Source organism: Sphaerodactylus townsendi, linkage group LG07, assembly GCF_021028975.2.
Source record: "Sphaerodactylus townsendi isolate TG3544 linkage group LG07, MPM_Stown_v2.3, whole genome shotgun sequence".
NCBI classification, from domain to species: domain Eukaryota; kingdom Metazoa; phylum Chordata; class Lepidosauria; order Squamata; family Sphaerodactylidae; genus Sphaerodactylus; species Sphaerodactylus townsendi.
In genome coordinates this window covers 106,431,214-106,446,422 of record NC_059431.1, presented here as the reverse complement: position 1 = coordinate 106,446,422, position 15,209 = coordinate 106,431,214, and the positions used below count along the sequence as shown (strand labels likewise).

At 45.9% G+C, this 15,209-nt stretch overlaps 1 protein-coding gene across 3 annotated transcripts in view; it reads left to right on the top strand.

The window, feature by feature from the left end:
- The first annotated feature begins 9,125 nt into the window (after positions 1-9,125).
- The window catches only part of LOC125436168 (PH and SEC7 domain-containing protein 3-like), a 172,441-nt gene continuing 166,357 nt past the window's right edge, over positions 9,126-15,209 (top strand). For 2 of the 3 annotated variants that reach the window (XM_048502893.1, XM_048502891.1), the window contains exon 1: positions 9,126-9,509. In XM_048502893.1, coding sequence (XP_048358850.1) covers positions 9,489-9,509 — 21 coding nt within the window. In that variant the 5' untranslated portion in view covers positions 9,126-9,488. The remainder of the gene's footprint in view (positions 9,510-15,209) is intronic. The other variant, XM_048502892.1, reaches the window with a different exon arrangement.

Here is a 15,209-nt window from a genome sequence, read left to right as displayed (position 1 = left end):
TTGACGTGCCTCGGAATAACATGTTGCTATTTGGAAGGTCCCAGAGCAGAGCCTGGTGGTCCAGGAGCAGAGCTCAGCAGGTCTGGGCAAGTCTGGCAAAGAGCCCCACATAAAAGCTTTCTATTTACTGAAGGTGTGCAGTTTTTAAAACTACTTTCTTGGCAACTGAAAGCAAATAAAGCCAGGCATGTCCAGCGTGGCAGCACTTTTTTTGAGTTGTTGGATTGTAAATTTTATTTACTCGTTTCATTATTATTATTTTTTGCCCCAATGCAGGTCCAAAATGGTTTATAGCATTCTCCTCTCCACCATTTTATCCTCACAACAGTCCTGGGAAGAGGTTAGGCTAAAAGTGTGTCTGCCCGGCCCACGGTCACCCAGCAAACTTCCATGATAGAGTGGAGAACTGAACATAGGTTTCCCATATTCGACATTCTGACAAACCACTGCATCACTGACAACCACTGCAAAGAATAAAGTCACATGTGCAGTGTCCACATGAACACATCACATAAATGACATCTCTAGATCAGGAGTCTGCAACCTGCAGCTCTCCAGATGTTCATGGACTACAGTTCCCATCAGCCCCTGCCAGCATGGCCAATGGGAATTGTAGTCCATGAACATCTGGAGAGCCACAGGTTGCAGCCCCCTGCTCTTGATGAATGTGACTGGAATGTAAGACTGAGCGGGCTTCCAAAGCCTGGGCAATGTACCATCAGGTGTAAACCAACTCTGCCTGAAGAGGCAGCCCACCTTGTAACCTTTGCCATATAATAAATGGTCAATAAATTATAATATGTAATAAACTTGGAACATCATGAAATGTATCTACTTTAGGGCACAGAAATGCTGCCTTTTTAGAGACTTGCTACAGCCCGCAGAACCATAAAAGCAGCAAGATAAATTATTTACATTAAAAACAAGACAAAGCATTAAAAACAACATAAAGGCTGTTTCCACACGGTCAAAATATCCTGGGTTGAGCAAGAGACATGCCCTGTTCCGTACAACAATGGTTTCCCGTCCTAAAGTGGGTTTGCCCCACAATACTCCCCTCAGCCCAGGGTATTAAAAAAAACACCAAATTGGTGGTTCTTTTTAAAAATCCTGGGGTGAGCCTGCTAGAGCCTGCTACAGTGCAAACACCAATTGGGAGCAGGACCGGTTTATTTTTCCTTCACAGTAGGTGATGCTTGTTTCCAAGAAAGCCTGCACATCCCTTGCCTTGAAACTCCTATGGGCTCACTCTAAGTCAGCTGCCACTTGACGGCGCACCCACTTCAGGGTCTCAGGTGGAGGGTGTTCATGTCACCTACTGCCTGGTCCTTTTAAACTGGAGAGGCTGAAGAACTGACCTGTCACCTTCATATGCACAGCGGATGCTCTGCTGCTGAGCCGCAGGCCCCTCCCATCTGCTTTCCTCATCGTTCAGTGCCTCTCATTCATCTGCAAAGCTAACTGCTCGAGGAGTGTCACATGATACCTTCTTCTACAACCTCCCCGCCATTAGCTTGATTCAAACCATATGCTTTGGCACAGAGAAAGGTTTCCAGAGCAGTCTGTCACGCTGCTGCATGCAGCTGGCGAACTCATGGCTGGAGGCTGAGCGTGAAGTCTGGAAACGAGACTCCAGCTTGGCTTGAAAACTTTGCCCCAGAGGCACGGGGTCAGGCTGGGATGTGTCATGTGTGTGCATCTCTTTGTACTCCACCCAGAGTTAGTTGACTACTGCAGAAGATGCAAGACACAAGAAAATCCACCAGGTCTGTAGATGGAGGATGCCAGATTCCCTGAGCTGATTTTTGTTTGTAGTGATTGCAGGTTTCTGGAACTCTGGAAACTATGTTAGTCCAGGATGGGTGAACCTTGATTGGATCCTGTGATGGAATTGTGCTAGATCTACATCACAATTCCATCACAGATCCAGTAAGGCATTTCTTCTTTCAAGAATTCACATTCTAGATCTTGTAATTCAGATTACAGGGGGTAGCCTTGTAAGTAATTCCGTGTTAGTTGTGTTTTAAAAGAGCCTTTGGCGCCCCAGAAGATATTTCTGCTGGAGTTCCAAAGATATATTGGGTAAAAAGAAGCATTCTCAATCCACAAAAGAAACCTGCTTAAGCTTAAAAATGAACCTAAACAAAAAAAGGCACGTGCTCACAGCAACATTAATTAAAAACTATCTATCAGGGGAATGGACCACAGTGAATCTAGCACAGGGGTAGGGAACCTGTGGCTCTCCAGATGTTCAGGAACTACAATTCCCATCAGCCTCTATCAGCATGGCCAATTGGCCATGCTGGTAGGGGCTGATGGGAATTGTAGTTCCTGAACATCTGGAGAGCCGCAGGTTCCCTACCCCTGATCTAGCAGGACTTGAAGGACTTTGGGCTTCCCACATCTGACAGGGTCTAGCTGACTCTTGCTAACTCAGTTATGAGCCTAATGGTTATAAAAGACCCTCTGTTATCAACAGAAATGCAAATGAATGCATCTTCAAAAATGTTTTCTTTCATCTAGCCCAGAAGATGACCCCCCTCCTTTGGCTTGGCTGATCTGGCCATGTGAATGCATGTCATAGTTATCTTGCCGCTAGACTATTGTGATGTCCTTTACATGGGACTGAAGTCAGCATGGAAACTCCAGTTGGTACAGCTCAGTTATGATTAGGAGCCAGGTGGTACAAGCATATCACATCCATTTTGTTGTTGCTGCATTGGTCACAAGTGAGTTATTGGATTTCATTCTAGGTTTCTGGTTAACACCCAAGAAGCTCTTAGTGGCCTTGGGCCTGTTGGCAGAGTTTGAGAAATGATCCTAAATAGACGGTTTGAAGAGATTCTGTTCCTGTTCACTCAAATCAACTGGAAACTTAGTTTAGCCCGTTCCCTTTTCTATTGCACTAAATACAAAGGAATTAGGGGGAAATTATGCAAATGCTCTTTTTTTGAACTGTGATAGGATATCAGATACTCAAAAGATCTTATACTTGTTAAATAATTCTGATCTTGTAGTTTGTGAATTGGTGGCCAGGTTTTTACTAGAAATCATACACTTTAAAGCAGTGGTGGGATCCAAAAATTTTAATAACAGGTTCCGATGGTGGTGGGATTCAAACAGTGGTGCCGCCGCACACACGCACCTCCAGTCCCTATTGGGCAGGGAGGTTGCTTTAGTAACCCCTTCTCAGCACTCAGAAAAAATTTAGTAACCACTTCTAGAGAAGTGGCGAGAACTGGTTGGATCCCACCTCTTACTTTCTAATTCTGTAGGGTCACTCTGTTGTTAAGAGATTCTTTGTCACTGTTTTCCTTGGGGAGGATGTATTATAAATTTGCCAATAAAGGATTATTGTCTTGAAATGATCCCATCTCACACTTTGGAGTAATTTTCACTAACTTCACTTTACTGCAACAAGATTTGCAAAAAAGACAATAACTGATTGAAGCCTTCTAATACAACGGACAGGGCTTCAGTGTACAAGCACTAACACGTGCTAACACACAACCCAGAAAGAAGGGCAACAAGAGGCAGGCGGAACTGCAGGAGAAAGCATTCAACAAACCCTGCACACTAGGGAATGCACTACAGCTCTCCCTAGGATGAAAGTGGATTAAAGGACTCTTTCAGCTGCCTTTACATTCACAAGTCGATTAGCAGGTGGTCCCTTTTCTAGCAGAGCCCCCATCTAGGATTCCCAGCCTCCAACTGATCTCTGAGCGACAAGATCAGTTCACCTGGAAAAAATGGCCGCTTTGGAAGATGGACTCTCTGGCATTATACCCCACTGAAGTCCCTCCCCTGCCTTCCCCAAGCCCCACCCCCTCCAGGTTCCACCCTCAAAATGTCCTGGTTTTTCCCAGTACATGCCTACAACTACAGTGCCCCTTTTATTCCTCCGGTTCGGAGTTCCCTTTGCCATCTACGGGACCCATTTTTTCGTCCTGCTTCCACCCTCTCTGGGAGGGTTTTAATTGGGGTTTTATTGCGTGACGTCATCTTTGTTAATTTTATCGTATTGTGTGTTTTAATTTTCATTTAATGGGGTTTTGTTTGTATGGGTTGTAAGAGGAAATTATGTTGTGCACCGCCCAGAGCCACCCGGGGGTAGGGCGGTATATTGATTGATTGATTATATTTATATACTGCCCTCCCCCGGAGGGCTCTGGGCGGTGCACAACATAATTTCCTCTTACAACCCATACAAACAAAACCCCATTAAATATAAAACCCATAAACAAACAAACAAACAAATAAATAAACAGTGTTGCTCAATGCTCACCTGAGCAAAGCCTCCTGAAGGTGCCACCCTACAAATGGGTAAGATTGATAGCTGGCTGTCAGCCAGTCGTTACTTTGGGGAATGACTAGCTCAGGGCAGTCAGGAAGTTTCTCATACTTCTGTCCTTGTTCAGGATGCCCAAAACAGAAATATCTGAAAAGGCATTCTTAACAAGGGATTAGAACTTTAGTATAATGGAACAATTCAGGGGGTTGCATTTATAAGGGAATAGAATTGAGGTCTCTTGCAATGTTTGCTGTCTGTGTCATCTTGCTTTTGCTTCATTTGACTTTGGCTTTTGAAATTGACCTTCTGTGTTGTTTATTGTACATTGTGCATTTTCAGATGCTGTCATCCTAGTTGTAATGCATTGTTTATTAGCTATCTAAGTAAATTATGATTTCTTAAATAGCCTTGCTTGGGGTTCAACAAGACCCAATATGATAATGACTCCAAATAGACTAAGTGTAGCCTTTGGGGAGTTTGAAAGCTTGGGCAGCTTAGATCTCCAAGGTGAAGTATCAAAGAGTGTAACACCTGGTTTAAGCATATGGCTATAGGACAGTGTTGTGCAGATCTACCTGACGTAGAAGTAAGACATTAAGTTCAATGGGTCTTAAAACCAGTATGCCATTTATTTAGATAGCTAGACCCTGCCTTTCTTCCCAATGGGGGCCCACAGGTGCTTATGACAGCATTGACCTGCCTGCATGTTATTCTCACAAATACCTGATGAGGCAGACTAGTCTGAGAGTGGCTGCGTGGCCCAAGGTCATCCACTGAGCCTCTGTGGCAGAGTGGAGATTCGAACCTGGGTCTCCACGATCCTTGTCCAACAGTCCGACTGCTTCCATCACATTTGGTCTCAGAACTATGGTTCTACCTGGCTGGGTCAATTTTTCCGGCCCTACTGCTAAATCCTTAGCAAAGCAGTGTGCAGATGGGGCAACTTGTGCGTGAGAAACAGTTATTGAGGGGTGACAGGTATGGAAAACATTCTGTGAGTATGGATTTAAAATATCAAGGATAATTAACAACAGCACTGACAGATCAACTTTAAACTAGCAAAGAGATTTCCCATCAGAAAACAGATGCCAAATGGTTAGCTAAGAAATATGCTGGAACATGTTGTATGATGTATGCAAGTCTCTGCTCAGGTTTAGATGATAAAAATCAGACATGCAGATACATATGTTTTCCCCCAGGGTTTCTACATTTTAATTGATCCCGTGCATCTGTTAGTTTTTAAGGTGCCATGACTCTTTACTGTTTGCACTTCTAAAATTAACTGTCGAGAGCTGAGACTGCTTCTATTGGAATATTTTTTTTTAATTCGGAAGAAAGGGATCACCTTGCATAAGGAACGCCCATTCAGTATATGCTGCCACAGGAGGTGGTGATGGCCACTAACCTGGATAGCTTTAAAAAGGGCTTGGACAGATTTATGGAGGAGAAGTCGATCTATGGCTACCAATCTTGATCCTCCTTGATCTCTGATTGCAAATGCCTTAGCAGACCAGGTGCTCAGGAGCAGCAGCAGCAGCAGGCCATTGCTTTCACATCCTGCACGTGAGCTCCCAAAGGCACCTGGTGGGCCACTGCGAGTAGCAGAGTGCTGGACTAGATGGACTCTGGTCTGATCCAGCAGGCTAGTTCTTATGTTCTTAGTAATAGCAACTTCCCTCGTAGAAAGAGCAGTGACTTGGAATCTCCTGGTGTTCTGTGGTTGATCCCTTGGCACAAATAAAAAGGGGAACAAACTTAACCCTACAAAACTAGAATTAAGCACCTAAAGAGGTTAAGAAATTGGTTAAAGCACCTAAAGAGATCAAGGAGCAGCAGTGGCGTAGTGGTTAAGAGCAGGTGTACTCTAATCTGGAGGAACTGGGTTTGTTTCCCCACTCTGCCACTTGAGCTGCAGAGGCTTATCTGGGGAATTCAGATTAGTCTGTACACTCCAACACACGCCAGTTGGGTGACCTTGGGCTAGTCACAGTTCTTCTGAGCTCTCTCAGCTCCACCTACCTCACAGGGTGTTTGTTATGAGGGGGGGAAGGGAAAGGAGATTTGTAGGCCCCTTTGAGTCTCCTACAGGAGAGAAAAGGGGGATATAAATCCAAACTACTCCTCTTCTTCTTCTGGGCCACTAAATATAAAATTGCTAAGTATCAAAAACAAATATGTATTTATTACAAATTAAAATAATCTATGCTTGTAAAAGGCCCAGAATAATTTACCTTATGCACACAATATCACAATAACAATGCACAAAAGTGTCCACCCTTCTATGTATTGTTACTATAATGGTAGGGTATTACGAGCTTTTTACAAGTGTAAATTATTTTAATTTGTAAGAAATACGTGTGGTTTTTTTTTTTGATAGCAGTGTTATATTTAGTGGCCCCTTAAACAATTTCTTGACCTTTTTAGGTAGTTGATCCCTTGGCAGCCATTGGACAGTGTATCTTCTGCACACACGCTTGGCTAGAGGGTTACCAAACACCAGGTGGGATCCAGATATCTTCCAAAATTACAATTTATCTGTCAACTACAGAAGTGAGTTCCCCAAGAGAAAATGGCTGCTTTGGAGGATGGAATCTTGGTTTGGAAGAAAGATTGCAACCTGAAGATATAGCAATAAACTGTGTGTGGTTGTAAGTCCAGAAATATTTCGTTATTAAGCCAAGAGGAGGAGGGAGGGGTGGGGTAACAGAATGTCAACTGTGGCTTGGAAATTCTTGGTGATTTGGGGATAGTACTGAACTGGGAAGCTCTGCCTCGGGCAGGAGCTCAGCAGGGATTTAATACTATATAACCCACATTCTGAAGCTACCATTTGCTCCAGGGGAACCGATCTCTGCATATGATGGTCTGTTGTAATCTGAGGAGAATGCAAGGTTCCACCTGTAAGTTGATTATCCTACATGTCAGCAGCCTGGTTTTGATTCCCCCGCCCCCACGCGCACTCTTTGGAGTAGCTCTTAATGCATTCATAATTTTATTTGGAAATTGTGTTCCATCCTATATTCAGTGTAACCAAAGGAAAAGAACTGTGTGTCTACAGAAGGCATCCCCCCCCCCCCCCACACACACACACACACAGTGCTCTATACTGCAGACATGTGGCATCAATTAATTCCTGGCTCTTGGTCAGAGTGACTCACTGCTGTGTCAACAAATTTATGAGACTTTCTGTATGTGGTGCACATGACATATACACCCAAGTGAGCCCTCTAAATCTTTTTTAAAAAAGGTTCCAAACATGGAAGGGAGGGAGGGAGGAAGGAAGGCAGGCAGGCAGGCAGGCCAAACCCCCAAGTATGGAGCTGCCTTTCCTCCTAGCAAAGCTGTGGACATTTTGTTGCCCTAAGCAAAGTCAAGATGGTCCTTCTTCCCTTGAGAGGGAAATACTAAGAGACCATTTATTGCTCCTTGTAGGTACACCTCTGAATAGGAAGCCAGTCCACATCACCTTGTCTTGCATAGGTGTCAAACTCGCAGCCCTTCAGATGTTATGGACTACAGTTTCCATCACCCCCTGCCAGCATGATGGGAACTGTAGTCCATAACATCTGGAGGGCTGCGAGTTTGACACCTGTGTCTTAGGGTATGGCTGGTCCTGCACATTTGTCGGGCTAAAACTCCACTGAATCCCAGGAGACCACCACAGATGTAGGATCATGTTTTATTGTGGGAAATAAACATTTTTAAAATGAGCTTTCTGCCAAAAGGTGGGTTAAGAGCAGGCAGGCTGCGTGCGCTGACTGTGGGTGGGAATTTGAAAGCAGACATTAAGATTACCTGCAACTGAACTAACTCCCCAAGGCGACCGCGCTGTGATTGGCTGGTTTGGACCAAACTCCGCCCCCAGGTGAGAGATGCCTCATTCAGATATGAATCTCATTGGTGCCGGTGTGAATTGGGAAAATCCCCCAAAGGAGGGCTGCTTCCCCATCTCCCAGCTGGGCCAGCCTTCACTTGGAGGAAATACCCCATTCAGGCGTTACGGAGTCCAGCTGGCGGTGCAGAAGACGGGGTCAGTGTTCTGCGGAGACGGGAAGATAAATACGTGTCTAGCGAGCCTTCAGTGGTGCAGAGTATCGTCTGAATATTCACGTGCTCGCGGTCGTGCAGATTCACATCTTGACACGCAATCTTACAAATCGGGGGTCGGCGCATGCCGCAGGGAGCTCGGGTTCCCGAGGCACGAATGTTAAAAGCACCAAAAAGGGATGCATAGAGTCGCCCTCGGTTTATGCGCACTCACAACAACTGATGTGCAAAAGCGACGCCGCTTCCAGTGCATTTTTTCAGAGTCCCTTCAGGCCAGCCTTTTCCCATCATTTTTACTCGTCGCAATAAAGCTAAATGTTGAGCAAAGAGGCCTTTATTTGCTGGCACAGCTACTGCGCTTTCAACACCGGGACTTCTGAACGGGTCTGCAGAAGCTCAAGAAAACCGGAGTCTGGTGGAAGCACCTTTCGGACTACCCCTATTTATTATGCCAGCATACATTTGCCCGAGTGAGAGCGCACTCCGTCACGTTGATTGCAATCCCCATCTAATAGATTTATTACAATCCTTATCCACGAAGCAGTCGCTGCACCTGGGGATGTTATAAATAAAAGAAACGGCCGGCAAAAAGCCCGTGCGGGCGTTAAACCTTTGCACGAGGGGGAAATAAAAGGCATTTTCGTGACTTTCCCCACGTGCGTGCCCATCTGTCTCCAAAGTCGTTTCCAATTGAGGTTTGGGCAAAAGTGCGCCTCCCTGCGTGGCTTCAATGTTTCGGACTGCGCATGTGCCGCCGATCCGGACCCCGCCGCCGATTCGAAGGGTTTGCGCGTGCCCAGAAGACTCGGCTCCCCTTTGACTGGCAGCTCCTGCCGCTCGCCCGGGCAGCGCGAGCTTCGCTCCCCTTTGCCCGGGGCTGGCTGTCATGCCCGCTGCGCGCCGCCCCACGTGAATAGGGGAGCCCCCCATGCCGGCGCTGCCCAGCCCGCTCCCCTCCACCCCGGGCAGCTCCTCCGGGGCTCGGCCAGGCTCGACTGGGGAGGCTGCCTCAGACAAAGGGATCCCGCTTGGCAGCCAGGTGGGCGAAGGAGAACCAGGAGGGGCTGCCCGGCACAGCCGCAGACACCCACCGTGCACGGCCGCGGGCCCCCAGCAGTGAAGGAGGTGGCGGAGGGCCGGGAGATGGAAAATGGATGGAGACGACGGTGGGGTGAGCTTAGGCATTCGCCTTCGCGCTTTGCAACACGAGCCGCCCGGGACTCCGCTTTGGCTCGCTTGCGTAAACCTCGGAACTGTTTCCCTTTAGGCGCTCCGGGGGTCTTTCCGCCTGTCCCCCTCACCCGCCCCTTTTCTGATGGTGGAAAGAGTAGCTGGGAAAGGTTTTCCGCATGGGGTACCCTACCTTGTCCGTTCACTTCATCAGCTGCATCGAAGTGTGCAACCTTTAGGCAGATGCATTTATTCGCAGAGCTGCATGCACTAAAAATGTTGTGTGCTGGTGTGTGTGTGTGTGTGTGACGATGAGAGGCCAGTCCAATAAAATGCATGGTTCAATGAAAGTCCAATCAGAAAAGGAAATTGTGAGTGAATGAACGAGGGATGTAAATGCAAGTGTTTGTAATAAATACGGTACTTTAGCATATTGTAGTGTAAATACGGTAGTTGTAGTGTATTGGTTGTTAGGCGCCACCGCGTTTAAACGCAGGGAGTTGCCCCGGGTGTAAAGTTCAGGATTGGGACTGGGTGGATCTGAGTTCAAATCCGTGTCTTGCTGCGCTGTGATCTTGAGTCTGTTGTTCTCAGCCTAATCCTGTCCCATGAGGCTGTCGTCTGCTTTATTCTCTAGAGAGAAAATCCCATGTAATTTACCAGTTGGGCCAGTCACTTTCCCTCAGTTTAATTTACTTCACAGAATTATAGGGGGGGATAAAATACAGGAGTGAAGAATGAGAATTCCTCGAAGGGAGGGCGGGATGAACATGCACCACATGCAATAATAATTCTGCAGCCGCCTCCCCCTAATTTGCAACACACGATGATGATATTGCCTTACCCTACTGGGTGGCTGTGTGGAATATGCAGTAATGAAGGTAAGAGCTGCTAGTGTGCATATAGTAGATTCTGTGGAGCATGCAAAAATCAGTACGTGTGAGGTTGTATCAACTGCCTCCATTGTGCTACGGCTGTGATTCCCTGCTCCGTGGCCCAGCCTTCTAATATTTCACATCTGCCATGGTAAAAAAGTCCAGATGTTTCTGAACTTCAATGCAACTATTTTAGCAGCCATGGGGAAGTGTCTGCTCGGCATACTTTGCATCTCGTTTGCTTTGGTTGCAGTTCTGGCTTTCTCTTCCATGAATTCCGCTGTCCCCCCCCCCCCCTTCCTTTTTGAACGGTCCAGTTCAACAAGATTGCTTTGCCCAGGAGGCCGGCCTGCCCAACTCCTGAGCCCTCTGCCGCCATCTCAAATGGATTGTAACTTTTTCTCATTAATATTGTAAACCGGTTTGGGTTGGCCTGACCTTTATCTGTGTTACACAGCATCTTTTTTTTTTAAAAGCCACCCAAACAATAACAAATAATTAATGTTCATCGTTAATGAAAGCATAAACTGGCATCCCTAAAGGTTGCGTCTGCTTGGACAGCTAATGACATGCCAAATGGCCAGGTTTGCTTGGAGGTCGTTGTCCATACGGCCTCCCCCCCCCCCCCTCGGCAGTCTGTTGAGAGGATCCATCTGTCCCAGTCCTCCTATTCTATGCGGTTATACGAGAGCTCTTCTGTTCCATCTGATTGCCTGGATTCTATTTTTAGTCCCCCAAAATCAGACTCAATTTGCCATATCACTGTTATGAACTTGGAGAGTTCTGGGAACAGCTTTTGAAAGGTTCGGAATGATGGACCGTGTATTTCTGTAATGGCTACTGAACAAAAGACCTTTCTTGGGGGAATCGTTGAACGGAGATAATGTGGGGTAAAAATCGATGTGCTGCCTAAACACTACTCCTTTGGGGAGTGTTTGGGAGGCTGAAAGGCATATTAAGGCGTTGGAGAGCTGGTTTAGAGAGGATTTTTGGCTGCTGCATTAGTTGAGGGGAGACATAGATCCCTATGGGCAATGCAGGGCTGTGGCAAGTGCAGTGATCCTTAACTGGGATCCTATCCCTGCCCCCTCCACCCTTGGTGGGGTGATCTATAGATTTAGAAAGCATTTGGGATATTGATTTTGGATGGAAATTCAGGCTTTTAAGCAGCTGCTTCACCCACTTGCAAAGTTGCCTCATGCTGCTCACCCCAGACTACGGATAAAATCCTCGATTTCTAAACCAAGTCTTGAAATGGCAAATAGGAAGCAGACCTATTAGCAAGTTGGCTGGGAGCCATCAGGCACAAGAATCTCATTAACTGTGTGCCTGTGATCTGTGCACTATATAAATACATCATAAATATACCTTTATGAAGAAAGTTGCCTCATCTCAAGTGCTGTTTTTATGTCCCTTTTAAAACTTAGGTCTGGAGAGGGGCGCAGACAATCAATAACACCACTGCATGGTTCGTGGACAGTAGCGGATTAAAGGTCAATTAGCACAAGTGCAGAAGCTCTGGCCTCCCCCCAGGGTTATTCTTGTCCCCTTTCTTCAATTAAAAAAGAAAACAAAACTGGATATGGACCTTTATTGGCATGGACAGCAGTACAACAATAATTAAAAAACGGATTAAAAAGCATATACAGTTCAGGAAATACATGTTAGGTCGAAGGAAATCTACTGGCGTTCAGTAATTTCCAGGAGAAAGTCTGCCACCAAAACTGGATATGGATGTTATCCTTTTTCTTTAAGGGGTAAAAGGGAAAAGCTGTAGTTTCTCAGTAATTTGGGTGGATGCCATGTCCTGCTTTTCTCTGGATTTATAGGATTCAATGTGGTGTACAAATTTAAAATTATAAAGAAAAAAAAATCTAAGTGCAACGCAACAATACATAACATGTCAATCCCTCCAAAATTATCAGCTACAGCTTTGATTCTTGAAAGCTTATACCCCGAAAATCTTGTTGGTTTCCAAAAGATGCTGCTAGACTCGAATAGGTGTTCTACTGCAGACCAACATAGCTGCCCTCTGAAGCCAGCGTTATGAAAGGCTCTACAGTTGCTAGTATATCTCTCTTCAGAGCAAAGAACAGCTCCTGGCTTCTCCCATTCTCCTTGGATTGCAAGTTAAGAACCCAGGAAAGATTTACTTTTGTGCCTGCAGGAAGATTTTCTTTTCTAGGATCAGTTTAATGAACTCTTCCAGGCTCGTAGCTTTAAAAAAAAACCTTTGTGTTTCCAGTTCTCTGGTGGTCTTCTTGGGTGGCATCTTGGAGCGGCTGTGACTGCACGGGTGTTATGCGGTTATTTCTTGCAGCCGTACTTGGTCGACTGTTGTAGAGATTCTGTGGCTCAGAGCTTCTTATTATATGTTCTGGAAGGGCTGCTTTCTAATGTATGGCAGAGAATCCCAATGTAACACCTGAGTAGTTACAGCAAATAGAAAGTTTGTAGGCACTTAAATTCCTCACTCTCCACCTTGTGGCCAGTGGAATGTTTGGTCCTGCTGAAACCAGGTGTCCATTAGATGTGCTTGTGTAACCTCAGCTTGTGGGTTCTGTGGGGCAGAACTTGGCAGGAGTTTGCAGCAACTAAATTTTAAACAAAATGGTTTACTTTCTTTAACATATGACACTTATCAAACATTAACATTTAACTTAACACTCCAACGTCCTGTTCAAGTTTCATTCCAAGACCTTACAGTCTGATAATGCCAAGTCCATTCTTCCTGCTGGTGGTTGGCTCATGAAGACTCCAGAGGCTTGGTGAACTGAATTCAAGATAATGAAGGTCCCCAAAAGAACTCTCACCAATTACATACACAAAAACCCTAAAACAATAAATTCTAACATTTACAATATAGCAAAAATAAACAACTCCCTTCCCACTAGTTCCCAACAACATTGCAGTTACCTTAAACAAGGTGTTAAGGGCTTATAAAAATCAATCAAGGTCCCAGCCTGGTAGCCTTGCTTATTCCAACCTCATTAGTTCTGCAGCCTTCTGCTTCTTTTCAGACTCCACCCCTTTGTGGGTCATCCCATTCTTACATAGGGGTTATACTTGCAGCGAAATATAACTCTTAATGAGGTGTAGCATTTATGTTTCACTTCAGATTGGCACTTAAATTTATCCAGGTAAATGTTATAACAGCACTATTTGATTGCCAGCTGGATGTAGCCATCAGTGTTGGGCACACCCCTGAGAGAGTCAGGTTCGAATCCCTAATGCAGGGGTCCCCAAACTACGGCCCGGGGGCCAAATGTGGCCCCCTGAAGGCATTTATCCGGCCCGCCAGGCATGGCGGCGATGGCTCCATTCATGTGCAGTGGGGGCTCGAGGGAGAGGAGGAACCGGCCCCAACGGCTGTTGATTGCAATTACATGATGGCACCCCCAAATCTCCATGAATTTTCTGACCCAGAGTTGGAAACCTTACATGTGGCAACGCCTGCTCCGCCCTTCCCTATCAGCTACTCCATGTGTTGCTCTCAGGCTTTCTGTTCCGCCTCACTCCCATTGGCATCAGCCAGGCTGGTGAATCGCTCGCTGGCTGCTAGGGAGGAAAGAACCCAGGAAGATACCTGATCCTGGGTTAGATGGAATGCTTCATTGGGAAAGTTCTGCTTTTTTTTACAGGGGAAGGTATTCCACAGCCTCCCCAACAGTATTTGGAGCCCACCCTGTACTTGACATACTTTGGTCACTGTTCTAAAAATAGACCATGACTGAAAGGTGAAATCAAACATTTTACAATCATTTGTGCATAGGAATTTGTTCATAGTTTTTTTTAGTCCGGCCCTCCAACAGTCTGAGGGACAGTGAACTGGCCCCCTGTTTAAAAAGTTTGGGGACCCCTGCCCTAATGCATTATGAAGCCTGCTGGGTAACCTTGACCAGTTGCACTCTCTTAGTACAGTCTACCTCACAGGATTGTTGTGATGGTAAAAATGGAAATACAGAGACTGCTGTGTGCTTCCTTGACCCCTTTAGAGCAAGAGTGGAATTAAAATGTACTAAATCGTTAGGTCCATATTAGGACTTTTATATTGCAGATGAGGCCTGACTCTACCTAGGGGTTAGGAAGCTAATGGCAGCCAGAGTTTTAACTTGGCATTTCCTTTTTCACAGCACAGACGCTTAGTCACTCTTACATAGTGTACTCTATCTGTGCAGAAAACCACCAAGTAAAACAGGACCTCGGAAGACTGAAGCACGTTTAACCACTGAGTGCAGAACTGTAGCCAACTCTGGGGGAAGATGGTCTAGAAATCTACATCCACATAAACAAAGAGGAACGATTTATTGTGTCTGGAGAACTGTCTCACCCAACGCTTCCCGACTTTTGCTGGGCTGCAGAGTGGAGGGGGCATAGGTCAGTGTACACTTGGGATCCAGATTCGAGCGTGTGACTTGCCCTGGCAGGTCAGTGGCCCAACCAAAAAGCGTGGCCACGCCCCCTTCCATTTCCCACACTTCTTGAGCCCAAGCTTGACTTACACACTTTGGACCAGAAAGATATAACTGGTTGACAGCTCAGGATATAATGAAGTCAGCCCACATTTGCATTCGGTTTCACAATGAATGCAGAGTTCCACCAATTTTTTAATGGAGCAGGGGGGCGGGGGGAAGAGACAAATTCTGAGAATATCCAGCTGATTGGTTGCATTAGTTCAGTGCTGTTGCTAAACAGCTGTTGTGCTGCTCACAGTTTATGCTGTTAGGCTGAGGGAGGCTCTTTAAAAAATGTGATATAGTAATTATAGCTTTTGGGCAGTACTAGGCCTGGTAATATAGAAGCCTACAGCTATTCGGCAAGACAGT